The sequence below is a fragment of the Pan troglodytes genome, chromosome 3 (assembly GCF_028858775.2).
Source record: "Pan troglodytes isolate AG18354 chromosome 3, NHGRI_mPanTro3-v2.0_pri, whole genome shotgun sequence".
In the NCBI taxonomy this organism is placed as follows: Eukaryota; Metazoa; Chordata; class Mammalia; order Primates; family Hominidae; genus Pan; species Pan troglodytes.
The window spans coordinates 89800555-89821006 of NC_072401.2; the positions used below are offsets into that span (position 1 = coordinate 89800555).

Genomic DNA, 20452 nt, shown 5'->3' on the forward strand with positions numbered 1-20452 from the left:
GTCAAAGCAGTCATAAAGCTGAACCTAAGTCAAAGGCTAGGGAAATATACACAGCCTCTTCAGTGGGAGGAACTGCAAAGTCATATGCAAAAGACATGGATCACAGAGGGGTGAAGAATTGGGGCTATAATGCAATCAAACTGCTAGAGGAAGGGATACTTTTCCTACATGTTGGCTCTAGTTTCATCACTTAAGACCTTCCACTATATGAGTTTCAATGCTAGCCATCCTTCCTTTTATCCTTTGTGGGTGCTTACAGGGTTTTTATTGTGTAGTAACTCAGGTTATTTGCCCTCTTGAGGCTACAGAATAATGACTAACTCTGTAGGTAAGAGCTGGAGTCTGTCCAGAAGGGAGTGGATTTTCTCGATGTCAGCCATGAGAGGAAGAGTTGGGCTGTTAGAGAAGAAATCAGAACCTGGGAAGTGGGAGTCAGATAAAAAAGGGATTTTCCCAGCATGTGACTCCAATGGAAAACAAAAACTACTTTATAAACCAGGCTTTCTAGTTGTATGTCTCCCTTCATGCCTATTTTTCTTTAAATCTTAACTGTAAAGAAATCAGTAGAAAAGTATTCCCCTTATGAGAGATGACCAAGGGGTAAAAAAAAGTAAACTTAAAGCCAGATCAAATAAAAATACAGACTCTGAACAAGGGCAAGGTTGTCAGGGCCCATCATGAGTGAGTCTTGACATGGACAGACTTGCTAGTATAAATGAGCAGAAATAGGAAAATCAGAAGTAGGCTTAATTTGTTATTGAGATATTCAGAAGGGAAAGTGGGGCAGGCCCTTCAACATGATGGTCTATTGATCGAAGCAGCAGTAGATAAGATTTCCCAGGCAAAGAGAGTAGAGAGAGAACAAAAATCTAAGCAACAAAAATTAGTGGTGCTTATCATTAAAAGATAAAAGTAAATTACCCAAAAAAGGATGTAGAAAAGAAATAGTTAAGAGACATGGGGGAAAACCAAGATAGTACATAGCCATAAAGTCCAAAGGTAGAGAAAGCTTTTAAAAAGAGGGACTGGGGCCAGGTGCGGTGGCTCACACCTGTAATCCCAGCACTTTGTGGGGGCTGAGGTGGGCAGATTACCACCTGAGGTCAGGAGTTTGAAACCAGACTGCCCCAAAATACAAAAACTAGCTGGGTGCGGTGGTGGGTGCCTGTAATCTCAGCTACTCGGGAGGCTGAGGCATGAGAATGGCTTGAACCCAGGAGGTGGAGATTGCAGTAAGCTGAGATCGTGCCATTGCACTCCAGCCTGGGCAGCAGAGTGAGACTCCATCTCAAATAAATAAATAAATAAATAAATAAATAAATAGAGGGACTGGTTAATGCTGATTTCTCATTTGAGAGCTATGGGCAATCTGCTCTGCTGGTTCCTGCAAAGGTCTCATGCCCAGGCAGACTGGGAGGGCTGTTTTGCAGAAGCCCAAATAAGAGTAGAGACAGGAGAAACCAAATACTTGTTGACTGGAGCCAGCCAAGGTTGTGAAGTCTGAATGATGAGATGGACAACAAGATAGAATAATCAGGGAATTTAGGGGCCCACGGGTTTGAAGAACATCAAAATTTGGTTTGAGATACTGGTCAATGTAACTGGTGAATGCTAAGTCTTGCTACAGTCCCCCTTCACTTGGTCCATGTAGCAGTGTAAAGGATGCACACAACAATCTGAGAATAAATAGATTCATGGCCTTCACTGCTCAGCAGCAAACTGAGGGAAGACAGATTGCAAGGAGGTAAGGGCTATGTGATTCTAATAATTCTAGAGGCTGCAGGAATGGTCGTTAGAGGTTTAAAACTTCCATAAAGCTCAAAACATTGTATTTTAAGTAAGGATCTGGGACTATGTTCTCTTTCCTTAGGTTGAATTTATTAATGAAATTTGTCCTGAGTCTGGAGGGGTTAGTTCAGAGTTCTTCCACTGTATGTTTGAAGAGATGACCAAGCCAGAATATGGAATGTTCATGTATCCTGAAATGGGTTCCTGCATGTGGTTTCCTGCCAAGGTAAGTCTTTTCTTTTTTTTTTTTTTTCCCCCAGAACAGAAAAGGCACCCCATATACTGCAACATTAACACCATAGATAGTGGTGTAAAATTAGGTCATATAGAGCTTTGCTACTCATATTTTGAGTAGTACTCGTATGGTTCACAGAGCAGCAGCTATGGCGTCACTTGGGGAGCTGTTAGAAAGGCAGAATCTGAGGCCCTACTCTACACCTACTGAATCAGAGCATGTATTTTATAAGATCCTTAGGTGATTCACATGCACGTTACATTTTTAATGGTTTTAATAAATTATACTTGAGAAATAATAAACTGCATATATTTAAGGTGTCCAGCTTGGCTCAGCCTGGTGGTTCACACCTGTAATTCCAGGATTTTGAGACACTGAGGTGGGAGGATTGCTTGAGTAGCTGAGACTACAGGTGTATGTCACACCAGGCTAATTTTTGTATTTTTAGTAGAGACGGCATTTTGCCACGTTGGCCAGGCTGGTCTCAAACTCCTGACCTCAAGTGATCCACCTGCCTCGGCCTCCCAGAGTGTTGGGATTACAGGTGTGAGCCACCACACTCAGCTGAATCACCTTTTAAGAATGAAAAATTATCTCTAGGATTCTATCAGTCATTTCTGTCCTAATTTAAAACACTTTAGATTACTGCTTCTCAAAATTTAGGAAATAACCTACATATCCATCAGTAGGAGAGCAGGTAAACAAATTGTAGTACATGCTGAGCATCCTGTAATCTGAAAATCCAAAATCTGAAATGCTCTAAAATTGGAAACTTTTTGAGTGCCAACATGATGCCACAAGTGGGAAATTCCACTCATAAGTATTTAATACGAACTTTGTTTCATGCACAAAATTATTTAAAATATTGTTTGAAATTACCTTCAGGCTATGTGTATAAGGTGTATACGAACTATTAATATAAATGAATTTTGTGTTTAGACTTCGGTCCTATCCCCAAGATATCTCACTGTGTTTATGCAAATGTTCCAAGTCTGAAAAACTCTGAGATCTGAAACACTGCTGGTCCCAAGCCTTTCACATAGGGATACTGAGCAGAATCTCAGTATCCCTTTTTTGAGACTCCGGCTCAAAAAAAAAAAGAAAAACAAAAACAGGTGATTCATGGCCAGGTGCGGTGGCTCACACCTGTAATACCAGCACTTTGGGAGGCCGAGGTGGGGGGATTACTTGAGGTCAGGAATTCGAGACCAGCCTGGCCAGCCTGGCCAACCTGGCGAAACACTGTCTCTACTAAAAATACAAAAATTAGCCAGGTGTGGTGGTGCGTGCCTGTAATCCCAGCTACTTGGGAGGCTGAGGCAGGAGAATCACTTGAACCTAAGAGGCAGAGGTTGCAGTGAGCTGAGATTGCGCCATAGCACTCCAGCCTGGGCGACAGAGTGATACTCTGTTTCAAAAATAAAAGGTGCTTAAAAAGGAAAAAAGAAAAATAAAAAAGGTGATTCATGTCTGTAATTATTATATTTTTGTAAAGGTCCTTAAAGTATAAACATTTTCTTTCTTAAAGTAACAAAAAAATTGAGGCAGGCAGATCACCAGGTCAGGAAATCGAGACCATCCTGGCTAGCATGGTGAAACCCTATCTCTACTAAAAATACAAAAAATTAGCCGGGTGTGGTGGCACGAGCCTGTAGTCCCAGCTACTCGGGAGGCTGAGGCAGGAGAACTGCTTGAACCTGGGAGGCAGAGGTTGCAGTGAGCCAAGATCGCACCACTGCCCTCCAGCCTGGGCGACAGAGCGAGACTCCATCTCAAAAAAGAAAAGTAACAAAAACATTTGTCTTCATTTCTGTATTAGTAACACAGATCATTTAATCTGTGTATGAAATTGTAATTTCATACAATATTTTAAATAATTTTGTGCATGAAACAAAGTTCGTATTAAATACTTATGAGTGGAACTTCCCACTTGTGGCATCATGTTGGCACTCAAAAAGTTTCTGATTTTAGAGCATTTCAGATTTTGGATTTTCAGATTACAGTTCTAAAAAGAATCACATGTTGAGCTTCTATTGTGTTATGGTTTGAATGCCCCACCCTCCCTGAAATTCATGTTAAAACTTAATCCCCAATGTGGTAGCCTTGAAAAGGTGTCCTTTAGAGGTACTTGGGTCATGAGAGTTCTGCCCTCATGAATAGATTAATCCACTCATGGATTAATGAGTAATGGATTAATGGGTTATCATGGGAGTGGAACTGGTGGCTTTGTAAGAAGGGGAAGAGAAACCTGAGCTAGGACACTCAGCCCCCTCACCATGTGATGCCCTGTGCAGCCTCAGGACTCTGCAGAGTTCTCATCAGCAAGAAGGCCCTCACCAGATACAACTGCTCAGTCTTGGACTTCCCAGCCTCCAGAACTCTAAGAAATACATTCCTTTTCTTTATAAATTACCCAGTTTCAGATATTCTGTTATAAGCAACAGAAAATGAACTAAGGCATATTTATTAGTCCCCTTTCCCATAAACTTCCAAATTGTTCTTCCAAATGGCAGAAAGGACAGGCAGGAGGAGGAGAAAGATGAATACATGTGAAAAAATACTGAAAGGTGTTTTGTATCTTTTTGAGAACAAATGGACCCTCTAAAATATAGGAATGGCTAAGGTGTGCCAATGGTACGATTTTTTGTTGGTCAATCAGCAAGCATTTATTTAATGTTTCTTGAGGTTCCTACATTGTATTAAATATTGTGGGATATTCAAATTATTACATGACATAATCCCTTTCCTCCTGAAACTCTATAGATGTAGTTGTAGCAATAGGATCAACACACCAGAAACTTTACCAATTGGCTCTAAGTTATAGATTGCTGACTTAATATGTAATAGTTTTTGAGAAGCATGACAGGATGGGGAAGGAAGCACTGATGTGGGATCAGAAGCCTAGAGTTCTAATCTTCAGTGATGGTGGGTGTGTCATTTAGCCTCTCTGAGATTTCGGTTTCCTCACCTAGAAAACGGACGTCATAATTTCTGCTCTGCCTGCTTTGCAGGGCTGTTGTGAAAACAAAACAAAGTAAGGTATCTGAAAGTACCATGAAGGCTTTAGGGCACTATACAAACTTAAGGGATTCTTGGTTAGGAGAGAAATAAATCAAGAGGGGACTGAAGTGATTGCATTTGAAAGTATAATGGAGAGGCGAAGGCCTGAGGTTGAAGGTTAAGGAATGGGATGAAATGAACTAAAGAGACACAGGTTGGGGATGGAGAGGAGATGGGATGAAATGAACTAAAGAGACACAGGTTGGGGATGGAGAGGAGGTACCAACCTTATGAGGTACAGATGAAGAAACTGAGGTTTAGAGAGATTAAATAAATCAGCCAATGACAGAAAACTAGTAAGTGATCAAGCCAGGATATGAGTTCAGGATTGTCTAATCCCAGAGCTCTTACTCTTAAGCATTATGCTATACTGCTGGATAAAACACAGAGACAAACAAAACAAAACAAAACAAAACACCCTGATTTGTGTATGGCTCAGTGAAGAGATGAAATCAGCTATAACCAAGGGACATATTACAAATTATGGGAAAGAAGACTGATTAGGTTTCAGGGGACCCCTTTGTCGATTACTTGTATTGTACTTAGAACTTACTTTCAAAATTTAAATGCAATTTTAGAATTTATTTTCACAATTAAATAAATAAATATGGCAACTAGACTGTACCATAGAATATTATGTGAGTGGCCCAAAGTCATGCACCCACTAACAGTAAGGTTGGCATTGGAATTGAATCCCAAAATTTTCAGGCTGTTGATCTACTGTGCTGCAATAATGGCCTGGATAGATGGAGCCAGTGTTTTCTCTCACCAAGGACTACAAGTGCAGACAAGACATGCCAACTTCACCAGGCCTCTTTCCTTCTTCCCCTTCTTTCTTCTACCTACCCTCTTGGTCCCCAGCGTCAGTCACCCTCCCTGACCCATATGCTCATCCCTCTAAGCACACCCAAGTTGTGGGGCTGCATTGCCAAAGGGGCTGCCACTCATGCGAGGCTCATCTAATATGCCTGGTGACCAATAAATGTATAAAGTGCACCCTTCCTTTCTCAGTGTCATTATTCTACATGAATCTGAAGGGAAAGACTATAAAATTAAATTGTGAAAACCTGATTATATAAAGCTGTCTGAGCATATTTTTTAACGTTCCAGATAAAATGAATTCATTTATTTAATGTTCTGAACTATCAATTTGTATTCAAAATTATGGAAGAAATGTAATGTATTATAATCTGTAGAAGAACTTCACATTTTTATTTTCTGGAAGCCCATTTTGTTTTTAATTTTTGACTTTCAGAAAAGGGAACCACATTTTTTTTTACTAATCTAATTATCCCTTTGTATTACTAATTATTTATAATACCTTAGGGATTTTTTTCTTCTTTTCTAGCCTAAACCTGAGAAGAAAAGATATTTCCTCTTTGGAATACTGTGTGGACTCTCCTTATTCAATTTAAATGTTGCTAACCTTCCTTTCCCACTGGCTCTGTATAAGAAACTTCTGGACCAAAAGCCATCATTGGAAGATTTAAAAGAACTCAGTCCTCGGTTGGGGAAGTAAGTAAATATAACGTTTTTTCAGGACTGTATCTAGTAAGTCTCAGTTGTTTAGGCATAAATAATCTTACACACAGAGAGACAGATACGGTCTTCAATTTCAATAATGTATGCTCTTGAGAGGAATTTGAATTTTAGCATGATTTATAATTGAGTAAACCTTCAAAATGGAGGAAAGCTGAGTGTTCCTCTAATTATTAACAAGTGGAAGAAACAGGAGTTCTGGCCTGGTCTCTTGACTTTATCCAGGTGGAAACAGTTGCTTCAGAGAGCCCAATATATATGTGCATCATCACACATATAAATATTTATGACTATACAAGGGTGTGTGTGTGTGTGTGCGTGTAAGTCTAATAAAAAAACTGAAAATATGCTCACCCTAACTAGTAATTGAGGGAATAAATAAAAATGAGATATCATTTTTCTACTTACAGATTGACACTTGTTAAAAAGTTTTTCTTACAGTGTTGGCAAAAAATTGGGGGAAAGGACTCTCTTCTCGTGTACTGTTAGTGTAAGAATATATTGGCTAGATGTGTGCTGGAGCAGGGGTTCTCAGCCTTGGCAATACTGACCTTTTGGCCTGTTTAATTCTTTGTTGTGGGAGACTGTCCTGGGCATTGTGGGATGTTTAGCAGCATATGGGGTCACACCCACTGGATGCCAGTAGCAACCTTCCCTCCAAGTGTGACAACCAAAGATGTCTCCAGGCTTTGCTGAATGACCCCTAGGGGACAAAGTCATCCCTGATTCAGAATCACTGTCTAGAGGAAACAGCTCATTTTTGTAATTTCCATGAAGATGTAGCAGTGTCTATGTGGTAACAATGGTCCAACAAATCAAACTGTAAATAGAGGTAAACTCTAGGGAAAGGGAATGAGAAGATGGAGGTTAGGAAATTTATATTATATTTTATACATTTCTATATTGTTCACAACTTTTTCCATTGAAAATTACTTGTGAAACTTTATAAGATCAATAAATATAATTTTTAAAACCAAAATCTTCATTAGGAGTTTGCAAGAAGTTCTAGATGATGATGCTGATGACATTGGAGATGCGCTCTGCATACGCTTTTCTGTGAGTACTAATGAAAGCCAAATTATAGTTTAGCTTTAATCTGTTTCTAAAAAATAATTTTTATTATAGTATCTTAAATTTGGGATCCCCTTTTTTTTTTATTGAGGCAGAGTCTCACTCTGTCACCCAGGCTGGAGTACAATGGCGCGATCTCGGCTCACTGCAGCCTCCGCCTCCTGGGTTCAAGTGATTCTCCTACCTCAGCCTCCTGAGTAGCTGGGACTATGGGCATGCGACACCATGCCTGGCTAATTTTTGTATTCTTTGTAGAGATGGGTTTTTGCTATCTTGGCCAGGCTGGTCTCTAACTCCTGGCCTCAAGTGATCCACCTGTCTCAGCCTCCCAAAGTGCTAGGATTACAGGGATAAGCCATTGTGCCTGGCCCCTGGGATCCCTTTTTTAAAAGACATTTTATTTCTGTACCACAAGACTTTCCCCTTATCTTCTTCTCATGTCTATATACTCTCAAATAAAGTGAAGCTATGGTGATTATTCAACTAGTGTAAATAATTTAACAACTAAATGATAATTTAGGCATGAAAGTAATGTACAACATGTACTAGGGTAGGCTTTTTTGCTTTCACATGTATTTAAAAGGCTGAACTACATAAAAAATTATTTAGCTCCAAGTTATTTTCAGTTACACAGGGGAAAATGTATTGGCAATAAAGATATTATGGGTGGTTGATTATTCAAACTTACTTTGATATTTGGTACCTGAATACATTTTGGTTACAGATACACTGGGACCAAAATGATGTTGACTTAATTCCAAATGGGATCTCCATACCTGTGGACCAAACCAACAAGTAAGTTTTGACAGCTAGAATATCTGTTTTGAATATACTGTACATAAAATGTTGTATCACTATTCTTTTAAAATGTATTTTTAAATATGGTTCACACCTGTAATCCCAGCAATTTGGGAGGCTGAGGCGGGTGGATCACTTGAGGTCAGGAGTTCAAGGCCAACCTGCCCAACATGGCGAAACCCCGTCTCTACTACAAAAATTAGCCAGGTGTGGTGGCACATGCCTGTAGTCTCAGCTACTCAGGAGGCTGAGGATTGCTTGAACCCAGGAAGTGGAGGTTGCAGTGAGCCGGGATTGCGCAACTGCACTCAAGCCTGGGCAACAGAGTGAGACTGTGTCTCAAAAAAAAAAAAAAAAAAAAGCATTTTAGCTTCTCAGGTGATTGTTTTAGCTCCTAATCTTTTAGAAAAAAGAAGCTTTTAAGATAAAAGAAAAGGAGAAAGAATTCAGGGTTCAATATTTCCTTTGTAGCTCTTTTTACTATTTATTCATTTAGCAAATATTTTTGAGCCCGTATTCTGTACCAGACTCTATTCTAGGTGCTGGAGATACAGTAGTCAAAAAGACAGACAAAATTTGGAGCTTAAATTCCAGTGGGGCAGAAAGACAATACACAAATGAATCATTATTATTTTTAATAGAGATGGAGTCTTGCCATGCTGCCCAGGCTGGTCTTGAATTCCTGAGCTCAGGCAGTCCTCACACCTCAGCCTCCCAAAGTACTGGGATTACAAGGGTGAGCCACCGCACCTGGCCACAAATGAATTATTATGTAATATAATGTCAGATAAGGATGAGCACTCTGAAGAAAATTAAAACTGATTAAGAAACTAGGGAGTTCCAGGTGGTGGTATGCTGGAGCTCACTAGTACCAGCTTGTGAGAGCTGATTGTTAAATTTTCAAAAATGTTAAGAGTTTATTATCAAAGTATTAGTAGCTGAAAATCAGCCACGGTGGGAATATTAACACCACAGAAATTCGCCAATGCTGCAAATGTGTGTCCCCTCCCCTCCCACTCCTTTTCAGAGAGCTGGTTGTTAGATATTTACCAGCACACCAATGGTTACAGGGGAAGGCAGACAAGAGTTGATTTAGATAGGCTAGTCCACAAAGGCTGCCCAAAGTGTGGGAGACAATCATGTCTCTGATGGAAATGCCTCCAGTAGCAACCCTGCCATCAGGAAATTAATCATTTAGTAGAAATTACATCCTGTAGTATAAGACAGACCTTGCAGGAATAATTTTCACAAAGTGACGTGTTGTGAGAGGGGACAAGCAAAGGAACAAAAGGATCAACCCTGAGAAAGTCTTACTTATATTGAAATCTAATGGATGGTAGAAGTTATCAGGTAAAGAAGAAATGCTGCATTCTGTGGCCTAACTACAAAAGAGAGACAAGACCTATGAACTAAAGGTCAGTATGGCCAGAAGTGAAAATGGAAGTGGGAGCTGGGCACCATGGTGCATACTTGTAGTCTCACCTACTCAGGAGGCTGTGGCGGGAGGTTCGCTTGAGGCCAGGAGTCCAAGTCCAGCCTGGGCAACACAGGTAGACCCCATCTCTTAAAAAAAAGAAAGAAAAAGAAAGGAAAAGAAAGGAAAGAGAAAGAAAGAAGAAAGAAAGAAAAGGGAAGGGAAAGGGAAGGGAAAGGAAAGAAAGAAAGAAAGAAAGAAAGAAAGAAAGAAAGAAAGAAAGAAAGAAAGAAAGAAAGAAAGAAAGAAAGAAAGAAAATGGAAGTGGGAAGAGGCCCCTTGCTGAGACTGGCAAGGTCAGATAATTGAGGGAGGAGCTAGGCTTGGGAAGGCCTGTTGATCCCTGCTAAGGAGGTTTGGAATTTACCCCAAGGGCAATGGGAAGCCTTTGAAAGACTTTAAGCAAGAGAATGACATATTCAGATTCATGTTTTAAAAAAATCCTCCTGACTGCAGTGAGGAAAGTGAGCCAAATAGTTTTAAACCTTCTGATTATATTTTCTAAATTTCTTTCTTCTAGCTGACCAGGTTTTGGTCACAATACAACATTCTTGTGCTATATAGAAGTAATTTACTTTTCCTTCTCAATAGAAATAGTAAAAAGAACAAAGTATAAAATCTTTTAGTCATTGGCCTTTTCTTTTCTTTCCTTTTTTTTTTTTGCTTCCCTCAAGGAGAGACTATGTTTCTAAGTATATTGATTACATTTTCAACGTCTCTGTAAAAGCAGTTTATGAGGAATTTCAGAGAGGATTTTATACAGTCTGTGAGAAGGAGATACTTAGACATTTCTACCCTGAAGAACTAATGACAGCAATCATTGGAAATACTGATTATGACTGGAAACAGTTTGAACAGGTAGGTGATACCTAAAGTGCCCCAATTTTTCCGAACAACTTCTATATATTCCACCCCACTCAAATCATTTTTCTCCCTCTTTCTCTCAAGAATTCAAAGTATGAGCAAGGATACCAAAAATCACATCCTACTATACAGTTGTTTTGGAAGGCTTTCCACAAACTAACCTTGGATGAAAAGAAAAAATTCCTCTGTAAGTACTGTGGTACTAGATGGACACATAATTATGTATCTTTTAAAAAGGTACAGTCTTGTTTAGAATGAAGCCATTGAAGTGGCCTCATTGTCTGGGGTGACACCCAAGGTTCTTTGTCTCACAGCCATGGAGATCAAGGACATGGACACACACAAAGGGTGAGGTATAGAGCAGAAACTTAATAGGCGAAAAGAGAATAGCTCTCTGCTACAGAGAGGGGTCCCAGAAAAATGAGTTGCTGATTTGTGGTGAAATGCAGGGTTTTTTATAGATGAGCTAGTGAGGAGGTGGTGTCTGATCTACATAGGGCAGGTGTACCATCTGCATAGGGCACGAATCTCTGGCAGCCCCTACCCCAATCTTTGATTATACAGGTGGGTAGCTACTCCATGGTGCTTATTTCTTTCTTACTGTGCATGTGCTAAAAAAGGGGGGAGGTGGAACCCCCATGGTGGACATGCCTGGTCCCAGGTTGCCCTTTCTATTGGTGGAGCTGCTGGCATTCCCCCGTGCTAGCTTCCAGCCTTCTTATCTATGTTTGCAGCCCGATATTCCAGGCTGCTCTTTGTTAGAAAAGAAGTGATTTCTTGGACTGCTTTTTGTTAGAAGGGAAGTTCTGCTGAGGACTCTTTTGCCCTCACTATCTGCCTAAAATAATTTTCTATCTCTGTATCACCATTCTTGCAGGTGGGTCACATGTGTTAGTGGCAGAGCAAGGATGAGAACCCAGGCTCCCTACCTTCTAGACCAGCATTCTTTCTCTTACTCAAGCCTGTTTCTTTTTTTTTTTAAGTAGAGATTTGCTAATTTACTACTTTTTCTACACTGACTTTTTCTGCACCCTCTTTCCTCACTTCAGCTGGCTCCTAAGCCTTTTATCTCATGTTCCTATCTTCATCTAATTATCTAAGTCCTATGATGTTCGAATGATGCCAACTATCTGTTTTATAGTAATATATCATTTAGAAATAATAATGGCAACAACAACTGATGATAATAATAGCAGCAGCAGCATTTACTGTGTGCTTATTCTGTGCCATGCACTATGCTGACTGCTTTGTATCTATTACCTACCTTTTTCCTAACAGCAACCCTACGAGGTAGGTACTATTCTTTTTTCCCCGTTTCAGACATGAGGAAAAAGAGGCTTGGAACATTTAGTAGCTTGCCCATGTTCAGACAGCTGGTAAGTATGGGAACCAGAATAGAATCCATCAGGCTGACTCCAAAGCCCAGGCTCTTGAGCACTAAGCTCTGTAGCCTCATGGTATAAGAACTTCTCTTGGTGGGAACCCTAAGGTTTCTCTAAGGCAGACTTAATGACTTCTCTCACCATCTCATCCCATTCGTCAGCTCTTCCTGAGTTACACATCTTTCTTCTTGATATTTTTGTTGCTACTAAGGATGCTGGAGGACAATTCCAACTTGTCCACAGATCCAACCTATTTCTCTATAAGCCCAAGCTGCCTTTCTAATCTTCTCTCTTAATGGGAAACTTTTGATTCAGCCCAGTGGTTCAGCTGTCTGTACACCCCATGAGTTCACTTCTTCCCACCTGTGGCTTTTTCCTGAGCTTTGTCCCCTGCCTTGAAAGCTCAGCCAAATCCTGTCTTGAGAAATAGCCTGGTGTGACCTCTGTGAAGTCTCTCTGACCACTCAGCCTGGTGTTTCTCTCCCTGCTGAATCCTTTAAGCTCCTAACCTCATTCTTCCTAGATGAGCTAAATAAACTTCCTTCTTGCTACTATCTTTTCATGCATATAATTTTCCCCCAACTACACCATGAACTCATTGAGGACAAAGACCAAATGTCATGATTTTTCTACATTCAACATGGTCTAGGACAGTTCTCTCTGCCTAAGGACATTCAATAAATACTTACTGAATGAAGTGATTAATTTCTTCCTTTTCATTATGTTTTACTCTTTCTATGAAATATCTTAACCAAATTTTATTCCTTTCTAGTTTTCCTTACAGGACGTGATAGGCTGCATGCAAGAGGCATACAGAAAATGGAAATAGTATTTTGCTGTCCTGAAACTTTCAGTGAAAGAGATCACCCAACATCACTAACTTGTCATAATATTCTCTACCTCCCTAAGTATTCTACAATGGAAAGAATGGAGGAAGCACTTCAAGTAGCCATCAACAACAACAGAGGATTTGTCTCACCCATGCTCACATAGTCATAATCACCTCTGAGAGACTCAGGGTGGGCTTTCTCACACTTGGATCCTTCTGTTCTTCCTTACACCTAAATAATACAAGAGATTAATGAATAGTGGTTAGAAGTAGTTGAGGGAGAGATTGGGGGAATGGGGAGATGATGATGATGGTCAAAGGGTGCAAAATCTCACACAAGACTGAGGCAGGAGAATAGGGTACAGAGACAGGGATCTAAGGATGACTTGGACACACTCCCTGGCACTGAAGAGTCTGAACACTGGCCTGTGATTGGTCCATTCCAGGACCTTCATTTGCATAAGGTATCAAACCACATCAGCCTCTGATTGGCCATGGGCCAGACCTGCACTCTGGCCAATGATTGGTTCATTCCAGGACATTCATTTGCATAAGGAGTCAAACCACACCAGTCTTGGATTGGCCGTGAGCCAATTCACCTCAGTCTCTAATTGGCTGTGAGTCAGTCTTTCATTTACATAGGGTGTAACCATCAAGAAACCTCTACAGGGTACTTAAGCCCCAGAAGATTTTGCTACCAGGGCTCTTGAGCCACTTGCTCTAGCCCACTCCCACCCTGTGGAATGTACTTTCACTTTTGCTGCTTCACTGCCTTGTGCTCCAATAAATCCACTCCTTCACCATCCATTCATGCATGTCGCTCAATTCTTTATTCAACACACCAAGAACCTGCACACCTCATTATCAGAACCCTTAACCTAGTAACATATTTTGGCGAGCCAGTCAGGAGGTAAGCCTAAATTTGGGGATTTATTTTCTTTTATTCTATTGAGATTCCATTTGTGGCCATGGGCTGGAACTAAACTCCACGTGGGACTCTCTCTGTCTCTCCCCTTCTCTTTCTTTCCCTTTTCCAACTTGGGACCCTTGGCAGACAGCACTCTAAGCACAGAGACAACTGCAGGTCTCTTGCTAGGGCCACTGTCTGGTGAGACTGAAAGGTTTCCGTGTGTAAGCACCTAACCATCATTGCCTGCTTCGGGTGGGGTCCTGAGTCCTTTTCTTTTTAGTCCTTCAGCAGCCATTTCCCAGTAGCTCGTTGGTAATTGAGGGCAACTGGCCCAGGCCACTCTCCAGTGTTGCCTGAAAGCCAAAGAGTGAGTGGGGTTAGCTGCCCGGCCTGGAAGTGGGATTCTTTTTTATCTTTCCTGGTTATAGTTCCTGAGCCCTACATGTGATGCAATTGGCAGTGGCGGCTTGTCCAGGGTGAATACATACACATTTCAGGTGCCTTTAACCCTCCTTTTCTTATGCTAAAATTCCCTCGTAGAGTCAGCCTGTCAGGGAATGCAACAAATAGGGGCACAAGATAAATCCCTACCGCCATGAGGTGCATGTTTTTGTGACTATAATATTATATTTATTTGCTGCTTATGTTGGGATAACATGTTTAGACCAATTAGAGATGTACCCCAAACCCAAAGGGCCAGGGCAATAGGTAACTGACTATGGAGGCTCCAACAGCAAACATTAGCCTAAAGGTTAGGGACCAACCACTTGGATAGGGAAAGTGCCATGCTTCTTTTGTAAGGGACCACTTCTAGATCATTTGAGTTTAGTAGATCTGGTACTAAGAGAAGAATCCTGGTGGAGACTCTTGGATCACTGTATAAATTGCACAGTGGATCCATGGGGTAATCTCTGCTCCTGGTTTATCTGGTACAGTCAGAGAGCACTATGCTCCCTTATTGAGAGGCCAGTCTCCAACAAGTTTAAATTAGGCAGTCTGCCATCCCTTGCCCTTCAAACTGTAGTTACAACAATGGTTAAGGAAACCATTTGGGAAGAAACTATTGTGGCCAGCTACAAGGATGCCAAAAGCCAAGAACCATATCCAAGAATGAAGGGAATCATACTAGGCCATTGTCTATGAAGGGAAAGCATTCAAAGCAGCACTGGTGCCCACCTAAGATCAGAGATGTCTGACACTCTAAGATTGGACCCCAAAGGGGGACTCCTTGGGAGATCCAATCCTAGGCCACAACCTCTCTGAAGGGGAAGACCCTAGATGGAGGTTCTGAGGTCTAGTATTAAACCCTCCTCAGAACTTTTTCTCTCTTACAAACAACAATAGGAAATACTCCATCCATACCACCTGACTCCCCACTCAGCTGCATCCTCAATAATTGGAACCAATTTAACCCTGACAATATAGTAGGGAAACATTTGTTTTTTTTACTGTAATACTGTTTGGCCCCAGTATCCTCTAGATAGCCAGGAGCAATGGCTAGTCAATAGGAGTCTCAGTCATGACACTATCCTGCAATTAGACTTATTTTGTAAAAGGCAGGGTAAATGGTCAGAAATACCATGTTTAAGCCTTCATTGCCCTGCACCAAAACCCTTCAATTTGTAAGGCTTCCAAATTTTGCCCTCAAAGAGAAAAAATTCCTAAAGTAGAACCAGATGTTATAGATGACCCCTTTCTGCAAGGGCCACCGTTTCTTAGGGGGAACTGCAACCACCTCCATACAACCCCTTGCCAAGTGCTCCTGAGGATCAAACCCAGGAACAGGAGCCGGAAACTCCACTAAGTTCCCCCACACACTTCCAGGGGAACACCTTATTCAATTCCCTGTCCAGCTCTATTTCCCCCAAGGGAAGTAGCAGGAGTTGAGGGGCTAATCTAAGTGGAGGCCCCCTTCTCCATAACTGATATACAGCAATGAAAGGATAAGTTAGGAATTTATTCTGAGAACCCCAGGAGATTTGCAGATGGCTTCCAAACTTTAACCTTAGCCTTCGATCTCTCACAGAAAGATGTTCAATGTATCCTGGCAACTTGTTGCACTCCTCTGGAGAAAGAATGTATTTCTGAGGCTGCCCAACGTGAAGCAAACAAGCTGTTTGCCGGAAACTCCGAGGGCAATTGCCTGGGCCCAGATACAGTCCCCATCACTGACTATAACTGGAACTATAACACCCCTATGGGAATGAACAACCCAGCCAAATTCCTTGAAGCTCACCTGGGAGGAATGAGAAAGGAAATGACTAAGGCAGTAAATTAAGGGAAATTACACAGGTTAAGGAGGAAAGCTATATTTTATAGTAGATTGGAAAAGGCTTTTAAAAAATACACCAACCTGGACCCTCCCCCTCCTGAAGGCAAAGTACTAATGGCACAGGATTTCATTAGCCAAGCTGCCCTGGACATTAGGCATAAAATCCAGAAGCTACACATGGGACCACAAACTAATCAAAATCAGCTTATTGATACCACCTGCATGGTATATAACAATCGTGATCTGGAGGAAGTGGAAAGGGAATACACTAAAGAAAAACAGCCAAAATTATGGCAACTGTCACTGGTGATGCCCTAAATGCCCAAAAGTCATCCAAGGAAAACCCAAAGGGTCACAAGGACAATGCCGGCAAAAGCTCTGGTTACAAGTGCAAGAAAAGTGGGCACTAGGCAAAGGACTGCACTAAGCCCACGCAGGGCCTGTGCTGCCAATGTGAGGGCACCAGTCGTGACCTCTGGCACTGGATAATTGACTGCCCCTGCTCCCACCAAGGGGCTCCATCAGTCAAAACTCTAGCAGCACATAAGGAGGGATCAGATGAAGACTCATGGGACCCAGGGACATCATCACTACCACTTAGGATCCCTGGGTAACTCTGGACGTCATGGGCACCAAAATTAATTCACAGGCCAAGCAGCAGCTTCACTTGGAATGGCTGAATTCTATAGGATATAAATCCCAAATTTCGGGCACATAGCAAAGCCCCTTTACAAGGCAACAAGGGGACCTTAAGATGAGCCAATGGAATGAACCCTAGAAATGAGGGAGACTTTCACCAAGTTAAAACGGGCTCTCAGCCAGGCTCCTGCACTCAGCATGCCAAACCTCACCAAGCCCTTCCTGTATGTAGCAGAAAAGAAAGGCATAGCAGTGGGAGTGCTTACTCAGAAGTTGAGAACAGAGCCTAGGCCCATTGCATACTTTTCTTTTTTTTGAGATGGAGTCTTGTTCTGTCTCCCAGGCTGGAGTACACTGGCACAATCTTGGTTCACTGCAACCTCCAGTTCCTGGATTCAAGTCATTCTCCTGCCTCAGCCTCCCAAGTAGCTGGGATTACAGGTGCCTGTCACCACCATGCCCCAGCAGATTTTTGTATTTTAATAGAGACCGGGTTTCACCATGTTGGCCAGGGTGGTCTTGAATTCCTGATCTCAAGCAATCCACCCACTTTGGCCTCCCAAAATATTGGAATTACAGGCGTGCGTTACTGTGCCCAGTTGTTGCATACTTTTCAAAGAAATAAGACAGTAGCCACCAGGTGGCCCAGCTGCCTGCAGGCAATAGCAGCCACTGCTATTTTGGTTGAAGAAGCTATTAAAATTACTATAGGCTGGCCAGGTGTGGTGGCTCATGCCCGTAATCCCACCACTTTGGGAGGCCAAGGTGGGCGGATCACCTGAGGTCGGGAGTTGGAGACCAGCCTGACCAACATGGAGAAACCCTGTCTCTACTAAAAATACAAAATTAGCCGGGGGTGCTGGCACATGCCTGTAATACCAGCTACTCGGGAGGATGAGGCAGGAGAATTGCTTGAACCCGGGAGGCGGAGGTTATGGTGAGCCCAGATCGCACCATTGCACTCCAGCCTGGGCAACAAGAGCAAAACTCCGCCTCAAAAATAAATAAATAAATAAACAAAAATTACTCTAGACCAGCCACAACTCCCCACCAGTCCTAGAAATAAAAGGACATATCTGGATGACAGGAGAAAGATTAAATACGAGGTGGCACTCCTAGATAATCCAGAGATCACAATTAAGACCTGTAACACCTTAAACCCAGCTCTATTAGTCTGTTCTCATGCTGCTAGTAAAGACATACCCGAGACTGGGTAATTTATAAAGGAAAGAGGTTTAACTGACTCACAGTTCCACATGACTGGGGAGGCCTCACAATCATGGCTAGTGGAAGGCAAAGGAGAAGCAAAGTAATGTCTTACATGGCAGCAGGCAAGACAGCGTGTGCTGGGGAACTCTCCTTTATAAAACCACCAGATCTAGTGAGACTGATTCACTATCATGAGAACAGCACGGGAAAGACCCACCCCCATGATTCAATTACCTCCCACTGGGTTGTGGCAGGCCAATTCTCCCTGACAATCACACAGACAGGCCTGTATAGCACTCCAGTTACACTGACAGATTTCCACAGCACTGCCTTAACATTTAGCAAATAGTTAAGCCTAGGGAAACTGGTGCCCAGACATCAAAGCTAGAAATGAAACATATGTCATATGGTCAGTAGGCTTCTCCCTAACCCGGAGCAAGTCAAAATAATAGAGACAGTCTTACATTCCTAGTGCTAGGACCCATCTCGGGTTGACGGAATCTGAGACAGTTCAAGGTAATGGTGGCAGCTGTGTGAATAGATTCATTAGAGAGTCTAAGGCAGCTCTCTGGACCAAGCTGCAAAGGAGATAAGATAGAAATAATCACTCTGGTACCACAGTAGACAGGCCTTGAAGGTTCTGGGGCCCTTTTAATCAAACTTAGCAAGCATTTTTTGCTTCTGACCTTCTAGTTGAAACAAAATTAGCTACAAATAGACTTAGGTGAATGCTATACTGCACGTAGGCACATAACCCCAACCTATACATGCACTAAGAAAATTGTAACACTTTGGGTTGGTCTGGTGGAATTATCTCTGGCCTTCTCCCTGTATCCAGTTATATCAATAAATTCCATTCTTTCCTAGTTTGTCTGCTTCTCCTTATTGGGCCTTGAGAAAACGCAGCCAGACCCAGCTTGGTTCTGGGAACAGGGTCCCTCCCATGACACATGGAAATTATGGGAGCTACAGTTCAAGATGAGATATGGGTGGGGACACAGCCAAACCATATCACCAGCTGCACTGCTACCTATGGGCACCATAACCAATCATTCCTGTGAGCAAATCATTGTACACAGATATGGGAGCCAGCCTCTTTTATCTTTTAGAACAGCCTCTTCCAGACCCTGTGGATAACTGGTTTACAGACGGCAGCAGCTTTGTGCTAAACAGGGAGCACCAAGCTGGATATGCAATAGTGAATTACACCATTTTTGAAGTCCAGCTACTGCCCCCAGGCACATTGACACAAAGGCTGAGATCATTGTTCTTACTCAAGCATTAAGGTTGGGACAAGAGGCTGGCGCAGTGGCTCACGCCTGTAATCCCAGCACTTTGGGAGGCCGAGGCAAGTGGATCACCTGAGGTCAGGAGTTCAAGACCAGCCTGACCGATATGGTGAAACCCCGTCTCTACTAGAAGTACAAAAATTAGCCGGGCATGGTGGTGTGTGCCTGTAGTCCCAGCTACTTGGGAGGCTGAGGCAGGACAATTGCTTGAACCTGGGAGGTGGAGGTTTCAGTGAGCTGAGATCGTACCACCACTGCACTCCAGCCTGGGCGACAGAGCAAAACTCTGTCTCAAAATAAATAAATAAATAAATAAAGGTTGGGACAAGGAAAGAAAGCTAACATCTATGCAGATTCTAAATATGCATTTCTTGTGGTTCATGCTAATGCTGCAATTTGGAAAGGAGACTACTTACTAGCAAGCACTCCCCCATAAAACATGGGATTCTTCAGCTATTGCAGACAACATTTGCCAGAGGCCATAGCCATTATTCATTGCAAAGGGCAACAAAAGAATCTAACTCCTATAGCACAAGGGAACAAAAAGGAATCCAAGGCAGCAGCCCTCAAGGTACAGTCTCAACAAGTTTTAGCACTACTCCTTTTTTATGACCCCCCAATAGAACCTGAGTACACCTCACAGGAAGAACATCTAATAAGACAACAAGGAGGAATGAAACAGGGATCTTGGTGGTATAAGGGATCAAAAATAAATCTTCCCCAAGCAGCCCAATGGAAAATCATAAAAGCCCTGCATAACTCTTTCCATGTGGGAAGAGACACAACTTTGGCCATGGCAAACAAGCTCTTCACTGGATCCAACCTAGCTTCCATGGCCAAACAGGTCTGTCAAGCCTGCTCACTGTGTGCATTAAACAACCCAGGAAACAAAGTGCCTCCTTTAATAGAGCCAATCCGAAGAGGGAGAACTTACCCAGGGTAAGACTGGCAATTGGACTTTACCCATATGCCAGCCTGTGAAGGATTCAAGTTTTTACTAGTACTGATAGAAACCTTTATTAGCTGGATTGAAGCTTACCCTTCCAGAACAGAAAAGGCCAATGAAGTAGTGAAAATTCTCTTAAAAGAAATA

General features: G+C 42.2%; 1 protein-coding gene and 1 long non-coding RNA gene across 14 annotated transcripts in view; one reads left to right on the forward strand and one right to left on the reverse strand.

Annotated features, from left to right (window-relative positions):
• Positions 1-13847, forward strand: part of HERC6 (HECT and RLD domain containing E3 ubiquitin protein ligase family member 6) — a 66472-nt gene extending 52625 nt beyond the window's left edge. For both annotated transcript variants that reach the window (XM_001160851.6, XM_016951853.3), the window contains 7 exons: positions 1871-2014; positions 6432-6598; positions 7612-7678; positions 8418-8488; positions 10640-10823; positions 10914-11016; positions 12984-13847. In XM_001160851.6, coding sequence (XP_001160851.3) covers positions 1871-2014; positions 6432-6598; positions 7612-7678; positions 8418-8488; positions 10640-10823; positions 10914-11016; positions 12984-13204 — 957 coding nt within the window. In that variant the 3' untranslated portion in view covers positions 13205-13847. The remainder of the gene's footprint in view (positions 1-1870; positions 2015-6431; positions 6599-7611; positions 7679-8417; positions 8489-10639; positions 10824-10913; positions 11017-12983) is intronic.
• LOC104006130 (uncharacterized) overlaps positions 1-20452 on the reverse strand; it is a 45580-nt gene that overhangs the window by 17814 nt on the left and 7314 nt on the right. For 4 of the 12 annotated variants that reach the window (XR_010156634.1, XR_010156631.1, XR_010156632.1 and 1 more), the window contains one exon: positions 13215-13272. The exons of 4 other annotated variants lie outside the window; for them this stretch is intronic. This is a non-coding gene — a long non-coding RNA (uncharacterized LOC104006130). Of the gene's footprint in view, positions 1-7173; positions 7462-8381; positions 8470-13200; positions 13273-20452 lie in introns of those variants that run through there. 4 more of the 12 variants (XR_010156633.1, XR_010156629.1, XR_001717029.4 and 1 more) reach the window with 3 other exon arrangements.